The sequence below is a fragment of the Haemorhous mexicanus genome, chromosome 10 (assembly GCF_027477595.1).
Source record: "Haemorhous mexicanus isolate bHaeMex1 chromosome 10, bHaeMex1.pri, whole genome shotgun sequence".
Lineage (NCBI taxonomy): Eukaryota > Metazoa > Chordata > Aves > Passeriformes > Fringillidae > Haemorhous > Haemorhous mexicanus.
This window is the reverse complement of record NC_082350.1, coordinates 7,217,622-7,239,324: the sequence shown is the minus strand read 5'-3', so window position 1 is coordinate 7,239,324 and position 21,703 is coordinate 7,217,622. Positions and strand designations below refer to the sequence as shown.

Genomic DNA, 21,703 nt, shown 5'->3' with positions numbered 1-21,703 from the left:
AATGGCCCAGTTTCCATGGACAGTAAATAGTATATATCTCACTATAAAATCTCAGTATTTACCCTTTTCTTTTCCAGGCTGTAAATGCCAAGCTGTCAAAAAAAGCATTTGGGAAACGTCCTAGACCATGACCCAGCCTAAGCTGATGTGCAGCATGAAAGTCACACTTGTCCCTTAGGCCATAACTGGCTTCATTTTTCTTAGTTCAGTACACAACCATAGACCCATAGAACACCTTGAGTTGGAAGAGGGTACAAGGATCATGGAGTTAAATTATTAATTAGCCTTTGGAAAGAAGAGACTCCTCCTACTGCCCCATTATCCTCATGCAATTGACCTCCAGGCCCAAACCATTCACAGATGAGTTCCAGACTTTTCCCCAGTCTTCCCACACAAGAACAAAAACAATTGTGGACAAAACAGGAACCTTTATTAATCCCTGTGGCCATTGTCCCCTTACACATTTGCATTGATGCTACTGTATAAGCTGAAGCACCTTTCCACAAGCTTTAATCTTTACACTGTTTTTAGCAGACAGCTTTCCAAGGGCAGCATGCACTGCTAACTCTGAGCCTGGTTTGAACATTCAGGTAGAAGTCACACTAAAGCTTTACAACAAATGCCATTGGATATTCTGTGATGTTCTGCATCATCTTCACCAGCTTCAGGAGCTGTCTCTGTTGAAACAAACACAACTGGTTTAGTAATACAGTGGCCAATAAAACAGATATGATACAGATGAAATTCCAGCCTGTTGTTTCCCTTTAAAAGGTTCTGAGGTGGCAGTAAGAACTGAAATGTGCATTCACATCTTACCCATCCTAAACTGTGAGGTCACTCTCCAGGAGATCTCAGCCAAGTGATGCTGCTGCATCCAGCAATGAACACAAAGCCATGTGTCCTTATGGCCCTAGTCTGTAACACAAACATGAACTGTGATTCTTGTGTGGCAGCAAATACAGCACTCTGTCTCTGTAAGGAGGTATAAGGCACTCTACCTTGAAGCAATTAAAATGATCCAAGTGGTCTCAAAATCCAAGGACAAAGCTGTTTCCTTCATTGCCTCCTGGCAGAAATGCTGGATTTTGTAACATGAAAAAGGGATGTGCCAAACTGTCTGTGAAAGGAGAGGTGAGCAGTAGGAACTCCTGCTATCAGAGAGCAGAGCCACTGCTGCAGAGGACTGAGTGCTGCCCCCTCCAGATGGGCACAGCCTGCCCAGCAGCCTCCTGCCTCCCCAGGGGCTGGCCCTGCTCCAGCCCAGGGAGATTCTTCTGCCAGCACAGACCCCCTGAGCAGCACTGTCCTGACAGCTGAAGGACAGCTCACCTCTGTCAGGTGTGCTGCTCCACAGCCCTCTCCTCAGCTCCAGGCACCACCATTCCCTGCTGCCTTTGGAGCAAGCCTGGAACGCACCTGTGTCCCAGCACTGCCAGGAAGGATGCCCAAAGGCTCTGACTGCAGCAGGAAAGCATAGCACACATACAGGCAGGATCAAGAAGCACTGAGGAGCTTTGTGTACTTATCAAAGTCTGGTTCTGTGATTGCTTTGGTGACACAGCACCAGACCCAGGCACCAGGGAAGTGGTGCAAAAGGAGAGAGGAAGGAAAAGGTGCTGCCCTTTAGCAGCAGCCAGCACTTCAGTTATCTGGAAGTGGAAGCTCAGCTTCACACAGCTGGTCTCAGCCACATGGTTTAGTGCCCTGGGTGAGTCCAGAAAGGGCAGCAAGGGTGCTCATGTGAGGGATTACTCTACAAAGACATTTGTTTCTTGCCTGAAGAATACTGGAACAGTGTGTGACTTAAGAGGAACCCATAAAGGCAGATTCAGACAATTGCCTTTGTCAGCAGCCAGGGCAACCACACGTGGCATTGACCCATGGATACTGTAGTCAGAAACCAACCCTAGGTGTGACCTTAAACCTTTCAGTCTCAACCTTCCATGCACTTGAAACACCAAATACCAGGGTGCATTGTGTCACAGGCACTTTCCACACTCACCCATTCACATGCCTCCATAATTCCCTGGCCATTCCTATACCTCTTCTGGCTTAATATTTATGTTGTCTTGCTCCACAGGGACTAAACATATTGATTATACACTGCTGCTCACTGTCATGTTCAAGTGCATCTACAATTGATTATACAATGCCATTGCTCACTGTCATGTTCAAGTGCATCTATAACATTTACAATGGATTCTCATTATACATTTTCATTAGTGTGACAGTTCAGGGTTTGTCCTGAAGAAGTGTCTTTGTGCCATCTGCTCCTTACAGGAAAGGAACAAGCATGTGTGTGCCAGGAGCCTCCCAGCTGCCATGTGTGGTGCAGCCCCAGGCAGGCTCTGGCAAGCAAACAAGAGAAACTTTAAGCCCTGAGCCCTGTTGGATACAGCTCCCACCAGGTCTGTCATTATTTGAATTTGTTACTGCTGCAGAGAGAAAACTTCCCAACATTTATACTTTTATCCAGATTTACACCCAACATGAGTCAAGCTCAAGGCTTAAAAAAAGTACAAACACACTTAGGTAAAGTACCAGTCTTAGTGATGACTGCAGAGCTGGAACAAAGCTACTGAACAAACCCCAGCTACAAACCCAGCCACAAAAGCTTGGGGACAGAGAGCCTGGACAGGCATCCTGGCAAAAGGAAGGTTGGACAGCAGATCTCTGGAGGCAAATGGTGCTTTGCACTGAGGAACAGTCACGGATTCTCCAAGCCTCAGTGACAGAAACCTTCAAACAGGCAGCCTTCCATGTCTCAGCAGCCCGGCACTATTCAGGGTGACTTAGCAGCTCCCAAAGACCAAAGGACTTTTTTTCCATTCATCAGGCCAAAAAAGATGTTTTTATAGATTTGCTTAAGACCAGAAAGAACCATTATTAACCTTTCGAATAACCCTTGGCACACACAAACAGATTATTTTTGTTTCGGAAGCAGTTGTTAAAATACCTCATGGTGAGTAATATTAAAAACACCTATATTTTTAAATAACTGAAGGATTTGCTGGTAGGAGCAGTGACAGATCCCAAAGGGAGGCAGAGGCACCACAGGGGATCAGAGAAGCAGCCTACCGTTGTAATATACCGGGAATGGAACTCCGGAGCATCCTTCAGGAACGTGAGGCCAGGATGAGTTTCTACCACATCCTGCAAGGGAAGAGAAAATGAAATTAAATAGATTTTCTTCTCCTTTTAATGCTTAGAAGTTACTGGGTTTACAAAGCAATACTTTTGCTTACTCTTGAAACTATTTGCAGCATTAACAATAAAACTGAAATCTTTTAATCTACCAAGAGAACCTTCTATTACAGTAACAGAATGCATTTGCTGGGCAATACGCACCTGGTGGGCCAGTTTGATTTACTTAAGGACAGAAAAACAAAGGAGAGAGTTAGTGAGTAGATGAAAACTCATTTTCATTGAATGAGACAAAAATTAATTAGTTGACCATGCAACTATCTCCTCTCCAAGATTTTTGTTTTCCTTCTCTCGTTGAAGATATTAACATTTGACAGAACTAGGTGTCAGAAATAAACATTCCTTGAGAAAGTCTCCTATGTCCAGTGAAAGCTATGTGAGCCTCAGAATGCTTACAGATATGATTAATGCTTTTCCAAAACTCACTTGGACTACCTGTGGAGATGCCTCTTTCTCAAGACCAAGACTTTTTTTTTAGTCAAACACTGGTTCACAATGCCAAATCTGCATGATCAAATCCATGGAGAAACTGCTCAGACCCTGAATGAATCAGTTCAGATCCTGTATGAATCAGTGCCTGTGTAATTTCTCCATGTCTGACTCCTCTACCCTTCAAAGGTGTTCCAAGTTCTGCTGTGCCTGTTCCATGCCATGGTGCCCTCAGGGGTGTGATATGCCCAATTTTTGGGCAATATAACAGGATGTCTCAGATGGTGGTGTAAATCAGGATAATTTTGCTGATCTCTGGCTGACTGACAGACAGGACTGAGCATGCCTTGGATTGCACCAGGAGCTAAAGAGCTGCAATCCACCAGGAAAGGCAGCGTGCCCAGTGGAGAAGAGATGAAGAGCAACATGAGAAAATGTACCCATCACAGCCCCAGTTTTGTCTAAAACAGCAACAGCCAGCACAAACACAAAATCTTTCCCCAGAGCAGCATCTCCACAGAGGTTTTACCCAGAGGGAAGCACTGTGGGAGAAATCTAGGGAGGTGTGGAAAAGATCAGAAAAAGTACAACTGCTGATCAGAGGAGCAGATGGATGTGATTTAGAGACACTGTAGAGAAGCCCTATCCAGAGCCTGCATAAATGGCCACAAATAATAAAACAACTGTACTTTGTTAATGAAAGGGAAAGAAGGACATGAAATGAGAATGTGCAGATTGACCCTGAGTATGAGGAAAAAAAAAGGCAGTGACATTTGTGCACTAGCAGGTTTAGAGGCATATACAGAACAACTGGAACTGGAAATTTTGCCAAGATCTCCATGTGATACTGTATCTGGTAGTCTGGCTAGACAAATTTAATTATAACTGTCTTGCCAAGCAACTTTTACAACTTTTCCAATAAGCTTTTATGTTGTACTTGACTATCAACAGCAACAAGCATTTTTCCCAATATCCACGTTGAGAAATGGGGCAAATTCCAGCCTGGTTACCAGCCACTGATAAATATGAATCCTGACAAGACACCAGTCCTCAACGCCTTTAGCAGGACTTGCAGCTGGTTTGGCACTTAGGCACTTCAAAAGCTTTTTTCTATTTCACTCCAAAATGAATCCCACCCAGGTGCCGTTCAAACCAAAGGTCTGCTCGTCCCTGGTAAACATTTATTGCCATGGAAACAAAGAAGGCGCCAAGTGAACGCAGCTCCGTGCCCGCGGAGCTGGGGCAGTACCTGCAGCAGCGGGATGAAGTCCTCCTGTTGTAGGCAGTCACAGCCAGGCTTTGCCAGAAGGGAAGTGAACCTGGAGGCATCGTCGTGGCAGCTCCGCAGGATTCTGTGGGAGAGGGGAGGAGTTACTCCCAACCCTTCGCACCTCCCAGGAGCCCCGGGAGGGTCACGAGGGCCTTAGTGCACGATACACCTGTGCTGGGAATCACTCAAATGCTGACCTCAGACTGCCAGCACTTCCTTCAAGGTCTTTCAGCTGCACCAGGGCACCCAGCAGGGATTTTTCCAGGTTTACACTGCTGTGGGAAAGCAGCTTTCTTACTAAAAACCTGTGGAATCAACCTGATTCTTGCCAGTGCTGCAGGCTCACTCCCAGTGAACAGCACCAGCCCAATGGGATGCCACGGGATGTGCTCTGCAATGCAACCCTTCACTATACTGCAATATCTGGGGAGACTGCCAAACTACAGGGACTGAACATTCACCCAGAAAAATCACTTCCCAGAAGGAAAAAGGGCATCCCCTGTTAATTATGGCCCATCTGGAGCTGTGCACCAAAGCCACAGAGAACAACCTAATGAAGGCATTAGTAGGACTGAGCATTTGGAGAAGTGTGTAAACTCAGTCCCCTCTGGTTGACAGTGTGTATCTGACACACCAGTTCTTGTTTCTCTCTTCTCACACAAAAAACTGCACTGGCCAAAGGTATCACAGTTATGTGATTAACCCCAGAGAAACTCATGAAGAGAGGAACTCCATGCCATTTACCAAACACTGCTAACATAACACAACATTTGAATATATCAAACACTATGTTGTTCAGAAACAGTATTAGGGAAACTCAGAAAACGACACTATTTTCTTCATTAACTCTGAAAATACAAATGCACTGTAATTATTTACTGTGAGTGATTATTCACCACTTTCCTCTCCTGAAAGTGCATGAACATAGTACTGAAGTGGCTGTAGTTCTCTAGCAGAGATCACACTAACTTATTTCCTGCTAATTCTGGCCTCATCACTCTGGGAAAGGCAGACTTTACAAAAAAATGGCTTCTTTAAGTAAGCAAAAAAAGATTTAGCAATCCTTTTAGATGCACATTCCTATCATAGTAACTGTAAATTAACAGATATATTCTAAATAAGCTGCCGAAAGAGATGCTAATGTTTTAGCTTAAAAAAAACTGGCACATAAAGATGAATCCCAAAGCCCAGTTTTAGCCACAAACAAAAAGATCTGACATTCAGATTCTGAAAAAGATTCTGACATTCAGAAGTGTTTTATATTGAGAAATTCCTATAGACTTGACAAGCAGTGAGCATGTGGCATCTTGAGAAGTCATATACTAAGAAAATTGAAAATAGGCTTCAGCAACTAAAGATACTATCTTTAAAGTTACACCTGTGCTCACATGGCTGCAGTCAAACTCTACCAGAAATCCTACATTTCTTCTGTTTTTCAGCTTTCCAGCAAAGATTTTGTAACTGTCAGAGGGGAAGAGGAGGAGATAAAAAATATGTTTCTAAAAGAGCAATTAAGTGAGAAAAGCATACAAAGCTTGGCTTGGAAATGGGGTAGTTAAAAGGATACAGAAGAGGGACATGACCACAGTCTGCAAATATCTGAAGGATGTGAAAATCAGAGAAGTGAAAATGTGGTATCATACAGTAGGGATTAATTAGAAGTAATTGGAGGAACCTAAGGAAGGAAAATATATTGCCTGTGTCAAGACAAACACAGAAATCACAGTCACCCCTAACATTTTTGTAATTTTGCCAGAGTAACTAGAAGTTGTTTTGACAACATCATCACAGGAAATACTTTGGGAATTCAGGGTTAAAGGCTACGTCAAGAATCTGAAGAGCAACCATTAAGTAAAAAATTAGAACTCTCTCTGGAGAGGAGATGGAGATGCTGTTCAGGTGTTTCACAAAGCACACTAAAGCCTGAATTGCCCTGGAGGGAAAAAGATTAGGCAAGAGAACAAGTCTGCTCCATGTCAGAGCTGACTCCAAGCATAATGCATCCACCCAGAGCTCTCCACTTCCACTGTGTGGACTGTCAAACTCCACAGGTGAATTCAATAGCTTGCTTGGGAAGGTAGTAACTATTAAAGCTCCCAGAGTACCCAGTTATATGGTGATGCTTATTTCCACATTCCTCTTTCTGTCCTGTAACACTATCACATACTTCCTCCCCCAGTTCCCAAATGGCACTTGCTTAGTGCATCAGTGTAGAGCAATAAGGCTGGGCACAATTATACCCCAAATCCACAACTACCTCAGAATAGCTGGCATTTCTGGGGAGCTTGTAAATATATTTTATACACCAATTAACTCAAAACATCTCACTATCTCCACAATTACTTGCAAGTTTGTGGATGTCACATGGAAACAAGTGTTCAGAGGGTTTGGAGGGAAAAAATCCCAAGCTGATAGAGATTTTTAAGCCACTTAAAGAAGAGGAAAATGGAATGAAAAGTCTGGTAGAAAAGAAGGGGAAAAAAAAAAAAAGACTTGTATGGCAGGCTGATCTCTTCTTCCAGCAAGGGTTTTGCATTTGCTATACTCACTTTCTCCACATGGACACAAAGGAGTGCACAGAGACACGTCCTGTCCTCTCTCCCCCAGATGCACTGAACAGAGGTGCTTTCCAGTAGAGTGGGCAGCCACAGATCTGCAAGGAAAAACCAGGGCAAGGAGGAATACAAGAGCAGTCCCAAGAGGAACCTGCTCATTTACACACCAGATTCACCACTGAGACTTTACACAAGGGAAATAAAGTGGCAATGGCTTTCTGACTCACCTGTGTGCCATTTACTGCGTGCCAAGGTTGAAAATTCACACATAACTTTTTACTTTGTCATGTGCCCTTTCAAGTGGCTGAGAAACACTCCTCTCAGGCTAGGAAAAGGATCTGGACTACTCAAGCTCTGAACAGTTTAGCACAATACCCTAGGAAGTGGAATGGAGAGGCAGGCACCTCCTTCCAGAAGGACACACACCAGCTACGTCCCCTACCTACCCTAAAACAGGAGGGCCTATTCTCCTATGGGATAACCTGTCACAGGCAGCAAGGGAACCTCAAGTCTAATTACAGACAGTTAATGAGTAAATGCCTAAAGGTGAAGTAAATCCCACCCTGCAATCTTCAGTGCAGTGCCTTCCACCCAGCACCCAGTCCATTATTTCCACCACTGCAAGATCTCAGCAAGGGAATACAAAAATGAAAGCACACATGGGAAGGATTGGTTCCAACCAAAGGACTCCCTGACCAGCACTTTTGAACCAGCCTCTGCACAAGCTGCTGGCTCTCAATGACAGTCCATGAAAGCTTGGAGAGAACATCATTGCCCTGTTTACAGTGCCAGAGACTCATTCAGGGCAAGCTGATCATCCAGGATGTGTCTGATAAATGCTGGTTTTAGATCAGCAGCACTGTGAACTGCAGCTGAGAGAGAGGGAAAGAGAAGGGACCATCTTGTGTGCTCCCACACAAGTGCTGTGTGCTGTCCCCTGAAGGCAGAACTCATCACCAGCTGTTCCACCTGCCCTGTGGATACTGAACATGCAGAGCTCAGGGGCTGGGGGCTCACGGGACATTTCCCCCTTCCACGTCCAGGGAGCTGGAAGGTGGAAGCTGCTTCCTCACACAACACTGCAACAGCACCTACAGCTCATGCTAGCTGAGCAGGACAGCTACAAAATCCCACAAAACAGGCAGCTCAAACTACCTGAAACCACAGAAGCAGAAAAGTTTCTGCCTCTGAGTTTCTCAATCTTCTGAGCAGAAATATGAAGGAATGGAGAAACAAAGATGCAATTTGTATTTGCTAAGGAATCTTAGAGAACTGCTTCATAAATCAAAGCAAGAATAAGCACATATCTGATGCGACAATCAGCAAACTGAGCTCATTTTTGTTTACTATTATCTAAATCTAAACAAAAAACTCCAGATCAAAAGGAAACTGGTTCTTTTTTTCCCCCAACAGCTGTGAGATAGACTGAAACTAAAACAAAGTATCTCTTCCAAAATTAAAAACCTCAAGAATAGATTCACAGAATCATTAAGGTTGGAAAAGACCTCCAAGACCATCAGCGCTTACCTTAGCAATTTTCCCCATTTCACAGATGTTTGCTTTCCCATCTTCAAACTCTGTAAAGGCCTCTTCAATCCTGGCAATGATTTCCTCATGGTTAGTGCAGACATTGGGGAGTCCTTTAGGGAAGTAGAAACGTGGAATGTTTATGGGCACAGGGGTACTGCTGGTGGCTTTATTCACAGGCAGAGGAGTGCAAGGGCTAACCACAGGCTGCAGGGGGGCTGGGGATGAAGTTCCTGCCTTCTTCTCTTGTTTACTTTGAACCTGAAAACACAATGAATAACAAACACATTTTAACATCATGGTACATGGAGCAGGAAAATATAGTTTGTGCTTCCAGTGATTAGGAGAAAATTAAAGCCCACCAAAAATTAAAATATGGCACGAGGATAAAAATGCATCTTAAACAGGCAATGACAATTTTCTGCATTATTAACCAGTGCGAATTTGGGATGTCACACCTGCTTTTATGCTATTTCTGAGCATTTTACATATGTAGCTGTGGCTCATGATTTCCTATTGAGTCACTCTGCAACTCAGTGATACACAAAGGACAATGCTATTTCCTCTCATGCTGGACTTGGTCTTGTCATTCTGCCCCACGAACAACAAAGTATCTGCTCTTCAGTATTTCCCCTCTGAACCAGAGCACCCACCCACACAAACAGCTTGCCTAAAGTATGAGCAAGGCTACATTCAAACAAGGACATTTTCTATCCATTGGGAGCATAATTAGCTCTGCCAAAGCACTGCTTTCAGAGATAAATTAAGAAAATATTTTCAAGACTTCCTTCCCAACTTCAGCAAGCCTTTTATTTTGTGCCCAACCTAAACAGTCCCAGACCCTATTTTGTGAAAGGTACTAAGCACTGGTAAATCAATGTTTCCATCAGGAATTAGGAGCAGCCAGCAGAGTGTCATTAGGCATTCACATGATGTCTTTTCCTCACTCCTCTCCTATCTGTAACAAACATATGGCTGATATGGTGATCCCCACTGGATCCCCTCCCCAGGTCTAGCTCTACATCACAGGCAGCATTTGTATTGAAGTACACAATGAGACCCTAAACCAGGGAATTTTTCAAACAAGGGAGGGAACATTCTTTAAACTTTGACAAGTAACTACAGTAAAAGCTGCAAAATCATCTACTGGAATGTGGAAGGATGAGGAATTCCCTGCTCCCCAAGGGAGACACTCCTTCTTGGGAAAAGGCAACAGGCTTTCCCACTGCACAATGGTTCCAACGCAAGAGTTTTATTAATATAACAACATATGTGATAAGAAGCAGAAGGCAACAGTCAAGTAAATACAGCTGTGACTTTCAGTTTGTTTATTCTAACTGTTTCAAAACAAAATGGTTTCAGGATAAAGTAGCCAAGTCTGAGTCCAATAAATGCAGAAGAATGTATATGATGAACTGGCTTTACTTCATTATTTTCTTTAAACTTGGAGCTTTTTTCTTAACACAGACTGAATCTCCCAACTAGCCACAGAATTGCTTTCAATGAGGTAAAGAAGTGAGATTTGTAAAGGTTTCTTTAAGCACTACTTTTACCTGCAGTTCATAATACTTTATAACTCATTCATCAGAGACCCATGGAAGAAGAGAGAGAAGGATTTGCCTCCTCTTCACTCCTCTTCTTCATGGCTCTTTCTTTAAATGGGAAACCTCTTTCTTCTCCCAAATGCTGTTCCATTTCAGGAGCAGGAACACTGGCACACACATCCCTCCAGCCAGAACAAACTTTTGTCCTTAACTGCTATGTACAGAACACATTAACCTGGAGCATGGGGTTCTTCAAGTTGTCTTCTTCTCTGTCTTGCTACACAGGAAAAGCTGAAGATCATTTTCAGCCTTCAGTATTTCTATCAATACCAGTATGCAGAGTTTGAACAGCTCTCAACCTTTGGAGGGCCAGCCTGATCTCCAACACCTGTTCTCCCTCCTGTCCTCCTTAGACATTGCACATCTTTGTCTCTGCTCCTGAGTGATGGTGGAGCTCAGAGGGGACCAGAGAGTTCCTGGGACTCATGAGGGCTGGAGGATGGTGAGCATCAGCCCTGGTCACTCTGTCCCACAGCAGGACAATGCACGTGATCTGAGGTGGTGGCAGAGGTGAAGCTGGGCAGAGCTGGACATTCACTTTGGGAACACAGTTCACTTGGTTAAATAAAAGACAAGCCTTCTCCCAGCTTCCTCCTGCCCTTTCCTCAGCAGAGCACCAAAAGCAAAGTCCAGACCAAGTCAATGTGTGTGGGGAGGGAGCACCTGGCCCCAGCTCAGGGGTCACACAAATCCCCACTTCTGCTTTTACCATCTGCCCTCACCCTGCCTGTCCTGCCCGGGGCTTCCCCAGCCAGGATCCAGCTCTGCTCAGGAGTTTTCCCTTTCTGGATCCCAGCAGAGGGGAAGTTCCTGCCGGTCTCTCACAGCACCATATTCATACAAACAATGCAAAGCTGGAACAGAGCTGAGGTGCCAACTGCAGCCACTTGACTTCTATAATAGGACTTCACATCAGTTTGCTCGAGGGCACTTCTCACAAACAGGTTTACTGCTCCCTAATCTCCTCAGGATATGCAGGCACTCCTGGCTGCCAGCACTGGGGGGAACGAAGAGAAATTACTCAAACTTCACAAAAAGTTCCACAAACCAAGATGTTCTTTCAAAAGAAACCGACTCTTCACTATAACAATACATCCCCTTCCCTTACAGGGAATGATAAAATTGTATTTTTGTTTTCTTGAAAGGTGAAGAGAAGTCCCCAAGAAGAGCACAACAGCACTGGGCTATTTTCCTCCTCTTCTGCATTTCACACAGATCCCGACATGGCACACAGCCTGAGCTGACCACGCTGGAACACAGCTCACCCCCTGTGCCCAGGTCTCCACCTCCCAAAAACCCCAGCAACTCCTCTGCCCCCAGGCACTCCCAGAGCCAGCTTGGTACCAGCTCACACAGGTCAGGAGCACAGGGGAATAATTTCCTGATCCACATCCACCACACAAGGCAGAAGGTCAGACTCTTACAGGAGAAACCCAGGGAATTCTGCTGGCCTTGGAAGGAGGGAGCCAGTTCAGACTCAGGTTCCCAGCTGACCTTCCCAGTAAGTCTGACTCCCTCACTCCTGCTCAGCCCAAGCCAAACTAGGAGCAAGCACTGCTCAGGGACAGCTGCTTTTCACATTCTGCCTCAGGAACAGAAATACAATTTTTGAACTTTGTCTTCTTCCTTCTCAAATAAGAAATGAGCTCTTAATGACACAAAGAGAAAAAACCAAGCAACTGGTCCTTGAGGATTTTGTTCCCTAGAACAGCCTTACAAATTAATACTCTGGGATGGGTATAACCAGATGCAAACCACTATGGGGACAAGACGAAGTTAATTACAACTTTTTGTGAAAAAAATTTAAAAAGTGGTATGATGGGAAATTCTGTGGAAATTCCTTGGAAATAAACAGTTTCTTATTGCAAAAAATTAGCCTTAAATGCTGCTTGCCTAGCAGAACACACTTCTCCAACAGGGATGTGCATTTTCAGAGAGGACAACTAAGAAAGGAAACAACAAATACTCTAATAAATCTTTTGGCTTTGTTACCATAATTAACAGATAAACTTTTTTTTCTTTCTTTGCTCAAGAGAATGGTGAGATTAAAGGCCATTTTAAAATAACACTCTGTAGCATTCTGTAATTTACCCTAACTAAAATCTGTCTATCCACTGCATCACCTTTTGCCAGCCATACAATTTATTTACAGACAGACAAAAATAGTGACATCTGTGTTATAAATAACCCAGACAGAACTACAGCCTCATTGTAGTGACACAAACAAAGCACAGACTAAACCTCTGCCATCCCAGCCTGTCTCCCAGGGATGTGCCAGTCCCAGCAGAAAACTCCATGGAAGGAAGAGTATCACACAAAGTGCTCAAATTCTTTCTACTCCTTCCTCCTTGTCCCAGGCTCCAACAGGGTCCTAGATAATATATTTACCAGTTTCTTGCTTTTTTTCCAAATGGGATAGTGTAATCCTCTTTTCTAGGGTACAGTGACTCAGCCTGGGTTCTCGCAGTCCACAATGCTGACTTCATGTCTCCTTTCATTTTTCATAGCTCCTGCCTTGCTCAAGTCTGATGGTACCTGGACACAAGCCATCCTCAAAGCTCATCAGCTCTCCAGCACTGCTTTGTATCTCTTGCCTGAGACTTTCTCTTCCTTTCCCTCCCCAAAGCCCTTTCCCATCAATGAACCTTCCTGCTGTCTCTTTCTTACCTATTTCTAAGGACAGCAAGAACAAAGGCTCCAAACATCACAGAGCTATGAGAAAATGCATTTCTGGAGAGAATATTTTCTTCTAGGAAACAAACTCACCAGCAAAAACAAAGTCCAATCACAGCAAAACAAAAATGAAAACAAACTCTACCTAAGCAACTCAGAAACCCAAAAGGATTTAGGTGGGAGTAGACACAGTGCTAATTGTAAGGCTGGATCAAGTTCCTCACGGCCTTACCCAGTGGAGCTTTGCAAACAGAGGCATCACACACCTCCACTGCCCAGTGTGCCCACAGATCTTGGACACAGCCCTCAGCAGCAGTTCAGGCTGAGAACCCCCTGGCTGAGCAATAGCCCTGCAGAACAGGGCTGATTACAGATAAGGCCAATGATGTCCTGGACTGCCTTAGGGTAAGGCCAGGAGGTTTTTATCTGTCTGACACTAGTGAGGCTGCATCTGGGTTCCTGGGACCAGTTTTGGGCCTTCACTTCCAAAAAGTGATGGGAAGAGATCAGCCAGAGACATGAAAGAGGGAAATCAGAGAGCTGTGATCAGGATCAAGCAGCAGGAGACACTGAGGGCTGGCCTGGCTAGCTGTGGGAAAGGGAAGCCAAGGGATGGGCTAAACACAGCCTGCAGCTCTTGGAAGTTGAGCTACAGTGGCAATGGAACCAAACTGCAGCTTGGGAGGGTTAGGCTGGAGGACACTGAGGGAAGTACAGCCTGTGAGAGGTCACCAAGAGGGGCTCCTTATCCCTCTCCTTGGGGAAAAGGCAGTGCTGATGTGACCCAGAGTTAGAAATAGTATTCCTACAAGTGATATGTTGGATTCGAGATCTTCCTTCCTCCCAACACTGCTATGGGAGGCTCTCTGTTCCTTCCATAAATAGTTCTGCAAAGGATAAGCACAAGAACTGAAATTTCCAGCTCTAGAGATAGAAGTTTACCAACATCCTTCTTCCCCTCCTTCCTGGCCAACATCTGTGTGTTCCACAAAGCAAAGAGGTGTTCATTGATCTCTCAGCTCCCTATCACCACCTTATCACCTTTACACCTGTCAACACTTTGGTTTTCTTCCTGGGCCCAGTTACCTCGACTCTCAGCTCATCCCAAGCCCCAGGTACAGCCCCACAAGGCACAGAATTTAATTACACCTCACTGCTGCCACATGGGAGAGCCCCCACCCCTGCCCTCCACCTCCAGAGGTTCACTGTCCCTCTGGGAACCCATCTCACCCACGTGGAAAGGCAGCAAACAGACCAGGCTTTGTTGCTGGATGATACCAAACTGTGTTATGAACTAAAGCAGCTCACAGAAAGACCTGTGGGGCTCAGACAAGAGAAGGGTGACACACGGTGAGGAGGCAGCAAGAAAAGAAGAAAAAGACCATCTTTTTTGAACACTGCAGCATTTCACTTCAGCCCCAGTCATTCCCAACGCATTCAGCAGAGAAAGTGTTCCTGCTTCTCACCAGGCAGAGGGCTCGTGGACCAAAGCCTCGTCCATTTTCCCAGCTGTTCTCATCCCTCCCTGCAAACCCTACCCCGGTTACATCCTCAGTGACCAGACTAACTCTGGAGAGGGAATTTAGCTGTGCTGGGGTTCCTGACAGTCTCTCCGAACTGCTCGGCCCCGCCCAAGCCATTACTGCACATTATTACCTCATCCAGTTCTCCCCCAGGGAGTGAAAAACACTCGTTCCACAGATTAACCTCTGAGATGTACTTTAACCTGTCAGCAGAACGCATGAAAAAATGTGCCACAATATGTTTTGGAGCAATTGTAATGCTGTTTCTTAGGAAACAGCTGCACTGCTCCTAATTTCAACTTTTTAACGTCCTCACTGGGTCACCCATTACTTAAATATAGATAAAGCTCAAAATGGGCCAATTTCAGCAAATTGTGAACCCTCTAAATCTGGAGGGACTACATGTCCATTTGGTGTCCTAGCACATCCAATCTTCTGTCAGTTGTTCCAGAGAGTGAGTACAGCAGCTGGGATTTACCAGAAACACACAGTTATGATACAATTTCCACTTCCTTGGCTACACCTCTGTGATCTTCAGGGTCTTTCCCAGACTAAATGATTCTATTATCTCCTTCAGCCACAGCACAGAGAGGGTAGGAAACAGCACAAAGAAGCACCTTGGGATGGTCAAATCATAAAAACCAAAGCCAAGTAGGCTGGCTTGCAGAGATATGTACAGTTCACTGCAGACAGCAGAACCTCGTGGTTCTTCCAACATGCAACAACAAACATCCAGAGCAACCACACAAAAAATCCCACAGAAATACTTAAGTTTTACAATACTTCTCCCCATTATTAAATCACTGCCCTTGCTGTTAATTTCCCCTTGTTTACAAAGACATTTCAACTCTGCAATCTAAGCCTGGAAGGTTTATTTTTAAACCTGCTGGTATCTAGCTGCAAATAACTTTCTGCAAATAGACACGCCTAGAGGGGACACAGATTGATTCTCTGAACCAATAAAAAAAATACAAAAAAAAGATAAAGAAATGCCAAGTGTCCAAACCTGGGCCTGCTGGAAGGCCTTGAGCCGCCTCTTGAACCGAGATGGAAGAACAAAGTCACAGCCCTTGGCAAGGAAAGCTAGCTCCCCTCCCAGATCTGGGTCCCTCCGCAGAGAACTCTCCTTGATCATCATCCTGGGCAGCTCCTAAGCAGATGTTGACCTTTCCAGAAGGGCCACGGGCACTCTGGAGGAGACCACGTCAAGACCAGCACGTTGCTTTCTTGGGTTTGATTTTTTACAGGCAAGAAATGACAAATGGCTTCAACACATTATGTCTTCTCTCTCTTCACAAGGACAACATCTAGCAATTTTATCTCACTCCTGAAGCCAGAGTTCCCTACTTGAACCAATATTCAAAGTGTCTTTCAGTACCACCAGGATCTTCTGCCTTCTTGTAATACTTTAATTGAGAAACATGATCTACAAGTGAATCTATTTCCCTGCTGGCTACATGACAGACAATCTGTCCTTGGCTTGTAATAGGCCAGGGGTGACATGAGAAAGGAAGCACCCACCACCACTACCAAGAGCTCTAAAATTAGATGCCCTGCAGAAGTGGCTAAATATATCATCTTCCCCAACAGTTCCTACTTGTGTGCTTCAGTGCTGAGACCTGAGGGGCACCTCTGGGTCAGTCAGGCTCAGCTAGAGTTAAAGCAGGCTCAGCCAAGGGCCCTGCCTGTGGGACGGCAGTGGTTTGAGGTCCCTGCTGCTGAGGTGATGAAGCACAGGAGCAGCATTAGTTCCCATTCTCTACTGAAGGCTGTAATTTTCAAAAAACATCATTTTTTCCTTCTTGCTGGAAAAATCAAATCATCTAGTTCCTTTAATGCCAAACAAGCACACAAGGATGATCGTGGATAATAAGCTCAGTCATTCTCAAGCAGCTCTTAAGAAAACAGTTTCCTAAAGACATCAAAATGCATCATTCTTGTTATTCACTTTCACCATAACTCTCGTGAGGCAAAGGCAAAGCAATTCCCAGAGGACAATAGTCTACTTTTTCTCTGGACAACTTGGAGCAAGCAGACTTCAAATCCTTGCTCTAACTTTGTCTAGGCTTGTTAAAGTGTGTTCTCCTTCTCTTATCATGAGAATGGTGCTGAACAAGGGCCAAAATCCAATTCTTTCCACACAAAAGAGTCCCATGGAGTGCTTCCCCTACCTGACTGTAAAACTGTGAGCTGCTCTGTCAGGATGCTAAATTCAGTAGCACAGAAAACACCCAATTTCAAGCTAGTAGGGCTTGCTCTCATCAAGGTATTGCATTTGAAATGCACAGATCTCAGTGAGCCTCACAACAGAAAACTTTTATTGGACATGTGCCTCTGATGTCTTTTCCTGGGCTCCTGTAGTTGACATGAAGTCCAAATGAGTACAAGGCTTAACAGAGTGACACAAAAAGGATGGGGACAAAAAAATACCCTCCAAAAAGGAAAAGGCAGGCAGGAATATTTGAAGAGGAACTGCCACCAAATAAAGAATACACAGACTCATATGCAACACATTTGGAACAAATTTGGTTTTTCTTACTCTGACAATTTTTTTCTAAACATTAAGGCAACACCTAAAGAGTCCATGAGGCTGCACTGTACTGGGAGTGCTGCAGATCTCATGCAGCAGCATGTCAGGAGGTGATTTATTGTAAATCATCTGTGGCAAGTGATGAATTACTTCATGTTCTGCTTACAGCCTGCAGAGGAAATGGAGCTCAAGAAACCTCTCCGACCCCCAGCTGCATCCAGACCAGCTACAGAGACCTTTACAAACATATGCATTAAAGAGACACACTAATCTGGCAGCCAGTAGCTCCTCCTTTAAAAAACCAGCACAGCCAAATACTTTTCATGCTCAAATTAACGAATCACAAAGGATCTCAGAAGTTTGGGAGGTTTTCACTGATAACCTGAAATAAAGCAAGTAATCCAGAGGCAAGGCTCACTGTGTCTGTATTCCAATGTTTTGGAATAGGTTTCTAGCATGCTACTTGCTATCCTCAAAACATACAAAGCGGGTATAAATAAAGATATAAATATACAGTACTATGAGAAATCGACAGTAAGAGAATCTTGTTTTAACAGCTTCAAAGTCAGCTGGACAAAACCCACAGCAGAAAAGTTTGGTCTCAACAGCCAGACCAACTGCACAAACTACAAACCCAGAAATCCCTCCTTGCTGTAGGTGACCCAGGTTAAAGGTGAGAGATGCCAGACTGCCTGTTAGCTGCCTTTCATTCCGATATACTTTAGATTCACTTAGACTTGTTTTTATTTCAGTAACTGTTACCAAGAGAAAAAAAAAAAAAAAGCCCATAGTTATTCACTGTTTGTGTTGAGAAGTAATGAATAATTGATGTTTGAAAGGACTGCAGATTGTGTGTATAGCTTAAGTGACAGATATTATCAATATCTGATCAAAACAATTTTTAACATATATAAGATGAAAGTTGATTTTCCAGAGAATTTTACATTATATTTTAGACACACTTTGAGAATATAGAATTATTTCAGAACAAAGTTAAAGTTACTGTGACATTACAGAAGCCATTTTTTACAATTAATCACCCCATACAAGATCCTTGAAAAGAATATCATTACATTTGCAAAACAAAGAAGTGAACAAAATTATGAAAGGGGCAGAATTACAAGTTGCAAGGTCAACCTTGACTTTCAGAAATAGTTAATTCCACTCAGAGCCTTCTTAGGGCCCCCTGATTTAAGCACACAACACAGACATTTTGATACAAAAAAGCAAAGTGTGTGGCCTTGAGATGGTGTTTCAGGGCACAGGGAGTTAAGAACCTTCTGAGAGTCCCAGAAACACCCACCCCATCAGTCATTCAGAAGAGGCAGGATTAAACAGACACTACCTAGAGCCCACCCAGAGGAAATGTGGAAACAGGGACCAGCCTCTGGATACTTCACTCAAGGCTCTACCACCTGAGATACAGCATGGTTCTAAAGGTGGTCTCATCAACCCACAAACCCTCTGCTCCCAGATCACAGTCCCTGGCCAGAAATGGTTGGATCACCCATCTGACATTAGCCTGAGCTATTCCACTTACTAAGATGGCAGAAAACAAAAATGTTAGGTAGGTTTAACTTACATACAAGCACCAAAGTCAGTATAAAGAAGGTTTTAGAACAATACAATAGGAAGTATAGGCATGGAGGAGACAGAAATGGGAAGCAGAGCTGAGCTTTCTGGCTCACTACAACACAAGTAATCCTTTTGAGGAGATACACAACAGTGAAGGGACAAAAACCAAGAGACTCTTTGTATCAAAGCCTGGCCTTGACCTCTGCTCCCAAAATTATTCATAAACTTTTTTCAACAGCTCTTAAAATGCAACATATGAGCAGAACATGCAGCAGAGCCCTGCACCACTCACACTTGATTCTGAAAACAGAAGGACCACGTTGCTTACAGATTATTCTAGGGTTCTTTCACTAGAGCACCACTCCAAGCATTAGCTGAATTTATTTTGTCAAATCAGCCAACCTGTACAGGTGGCAGACCAAGGACAGAGGTTACAGTCAAAAACATCCACCACTGACTTCTCCAAGGACTTTGCCTATGACATTTTACTCAAAGGCACCAGTCTTTACCTTCCAACACACCCCAACACTCAGCATTTCTGCAGGTCAGCTCAGAGCATCCCAACAGCCCCATCTCCACCTTCTTCACTGCTCACTGGTTCCAGTTTCCCCCAGTTCCCTCAAACCTGCTGATCAATCCAGCCCTCCTCACTACAGACAAAAATACAGACAAGTACTAGGGGGCTTACTGATCTCTAAAAGGCAACTGCATTCTTCTCACCAAACGACTTTTTTCAAAACTAACATACTAAAAAGTCAGCTTAAGAAAGGCACAGAGAACAGGAAATCCCAAAACAAATAGTTCAGAGGTTTAGAGATAAGCAACGGAAAACTGGATCTCAGAATGGGAAATGTTGCACAGTCTAGAAGTATGCAATGCTTCCTGGCCTGCCCGAGAGAAGAGTGATGCCCTTATGATGTGCTCTGCAAAACTGATGGACGTCTTGAGTATTCATCTCCTAGTTTCTAAATATTTGGGTTTTGAAGATGAAGAGGCAAGTAATCCTTTTGTTCTCTGTGGAGGATCATAATTGGGTTTCTGATAAAGAGGAAGTCTGTTGCTGATATAAATTAGCACAGATTTAACACAGATAGGCCAGCTGAGCCAGAGAACAGCCTGGTCTGAAGGATTCTCCCTCTCCTTTTTCATTGCTTAGCATTTGAGGGATATTAAATCTGTCACAACCTTCACAAACAAAAGGTAAAGTGTGTTGTGTTGTCATCAGTCTGAGAGCTCTGAGGTTTCTGCATGTGTGCCCAGCTATTTGATAACAGTTTTATGAGCCTTTAGAAGATACAGCAAATACTTTGCATAATTGAGGCACACATGCAATACCAAGTGAGAATCCACACGCAGCTTCAATTACATCCAGAGTGATCCAAGAACACGGATGTATTCCCTAAATGCTACACCTAGCAAGGGACACATCTGTGCCACAAATAACAGCAAACCTCAGGGCAAGTGCAGAGCCAGCAGCCCAGTGCCTTGTGCCCACTGCTGACGGGACCAGCTCTGCCTCCCCAGAAAAGCTCTTCTCTCCCAGGGTCTTTGGCTCTGGGCATCTGCACATGGCAAGAGTTGTGTGACTGCACAGAGGAGCAGAGCTCTGGGATGAAGTGGAGCACATGTCCATAGAAGGCAGGCTGGGAGCAAACTAACACACAGCTAGGTGGGATCAGGGGAGCACAACCTGCCAAGGCACCACACTGAGAAGTCACTTGGCAGCATAAATGCATCCCATTTTCAAGCATTACATAAAATCTGCCAAAAAAGCCAGGGTCACACTTCATCAAACACATTTTTGTTTGAACTCACAAGTCAGAAAATTTGGTAAAATAATGTACAGGGCAAGATTACAAGGGATTACTTTAGAGATTCTGGAGCTGTTTAATTCTACACTCTCTGAGGAAAAAGATTCTTTCCCTTGCTGGAAATATCAGAATTCCATTTTCTGTAAGCAAAGTTTCCCAGAGCAACAACAGAAACTCTTGGAGAGCCTGGTCTAAAAGGATCTCAGTGCCATCATGTAGGGTAAGACACAACCCATGCACTCTTTTTCAGAACTGCATCAAGTTTTGGGCTAAAGTGGCCAGTTCTGAAAACATGCACATTAAGCTCAAACTGGAAGAAGCTCTGAAAGTTCACTTACAACCTGGGCACTTTTTCAGTGCCTATGTGGAAGGGGGATTTTTGAAATTGAAGTCCTCTATAGAGTTGCTGCCTACTTGGAAGTATGGAAACAAGTTTTCTTGAGATTTGGAAGCAGTTATCAAACGAAAAGCATGGAGTGCTTAACAGACAGCCTCGGCTTCCCTCTGAAGCAGGCTCCCATCAAGACCCTTTCTCCTGGGAAAACCTGCTCCTCATCTGAGATACAAGCAATACAGATTCCACATGATGCCATGCACTGGGGATGGGAAAAGCAAAAGTAAATCCTCTGAGATTCTGCCCTTTGTCCCACGGAGGACCGGTCTCTTTAGGAACCAGTGATGAGGAGAAAGGCTGCTCAGAGATGGGAAAGGGAGAGGTGGAAGAATCAGTTCTCACTGAACTGCTGAGAGGCAGTCCAATACTTGCTCCCAGAAATGAAGTAATTATTTATACTTATTAAAGTAATTATTACTACACCCTATTATAAGGGACCCATTTAAACCACAAGCAAACAGTCAACAGGAGCACCTGCAGGAAAGGATCAAGCTCAAAGGTGAAACTCCAGGTCAGGACCTATTTTATTTTCTCATGGGTTTCAGTTTCCTTTTTTTGTTTGTATTTAAATAAAGGCTACATTTCTGCCAGGTTGAACACATTATTCC

At 44.2% G+C, this 21,703-nt stretch overlaps 1 protein-coding gene across 3 annotated transcripts in view; it reads right to left on the bottom strand.

Moving 5' to 3' along the window:
* Window positions 1-21,703, bottom strand: part of LOC132331616 (serine/threonine-protein phosphatase 2A regulatory subunit B'' subunit alpha-like) — a 52,721-nt gene that overhangs the window by 13,450 nt on the left and 17,568 nt on the right. For all 3 annotated transcript variants that reach the window (XM_059855148.1, XM_059855146.1, XM_059855147.1), the window contains 4 exons: window positions 8,986-9,246; window positions 7,453-7,556; window positions 4,883-4,985; window positions 3,079-3,153 (listed from right to left, as the gene is read on the bottom strand). In XM_059855148.1, coding sequence (XP_059711131.1) covers window positions 3,079-3,153; window positions 4,883-4,985; window positions 7,453-7,556; window positions 8,986-9,246 — 543 coding nt within the window. The remainder of the gene's footprint in view (window positions 1-3,078; window positions 3,154-4,882; window positions 4,986-7,452; window positions 7,557-8,985; window positions 9,247-21,703) is intronic.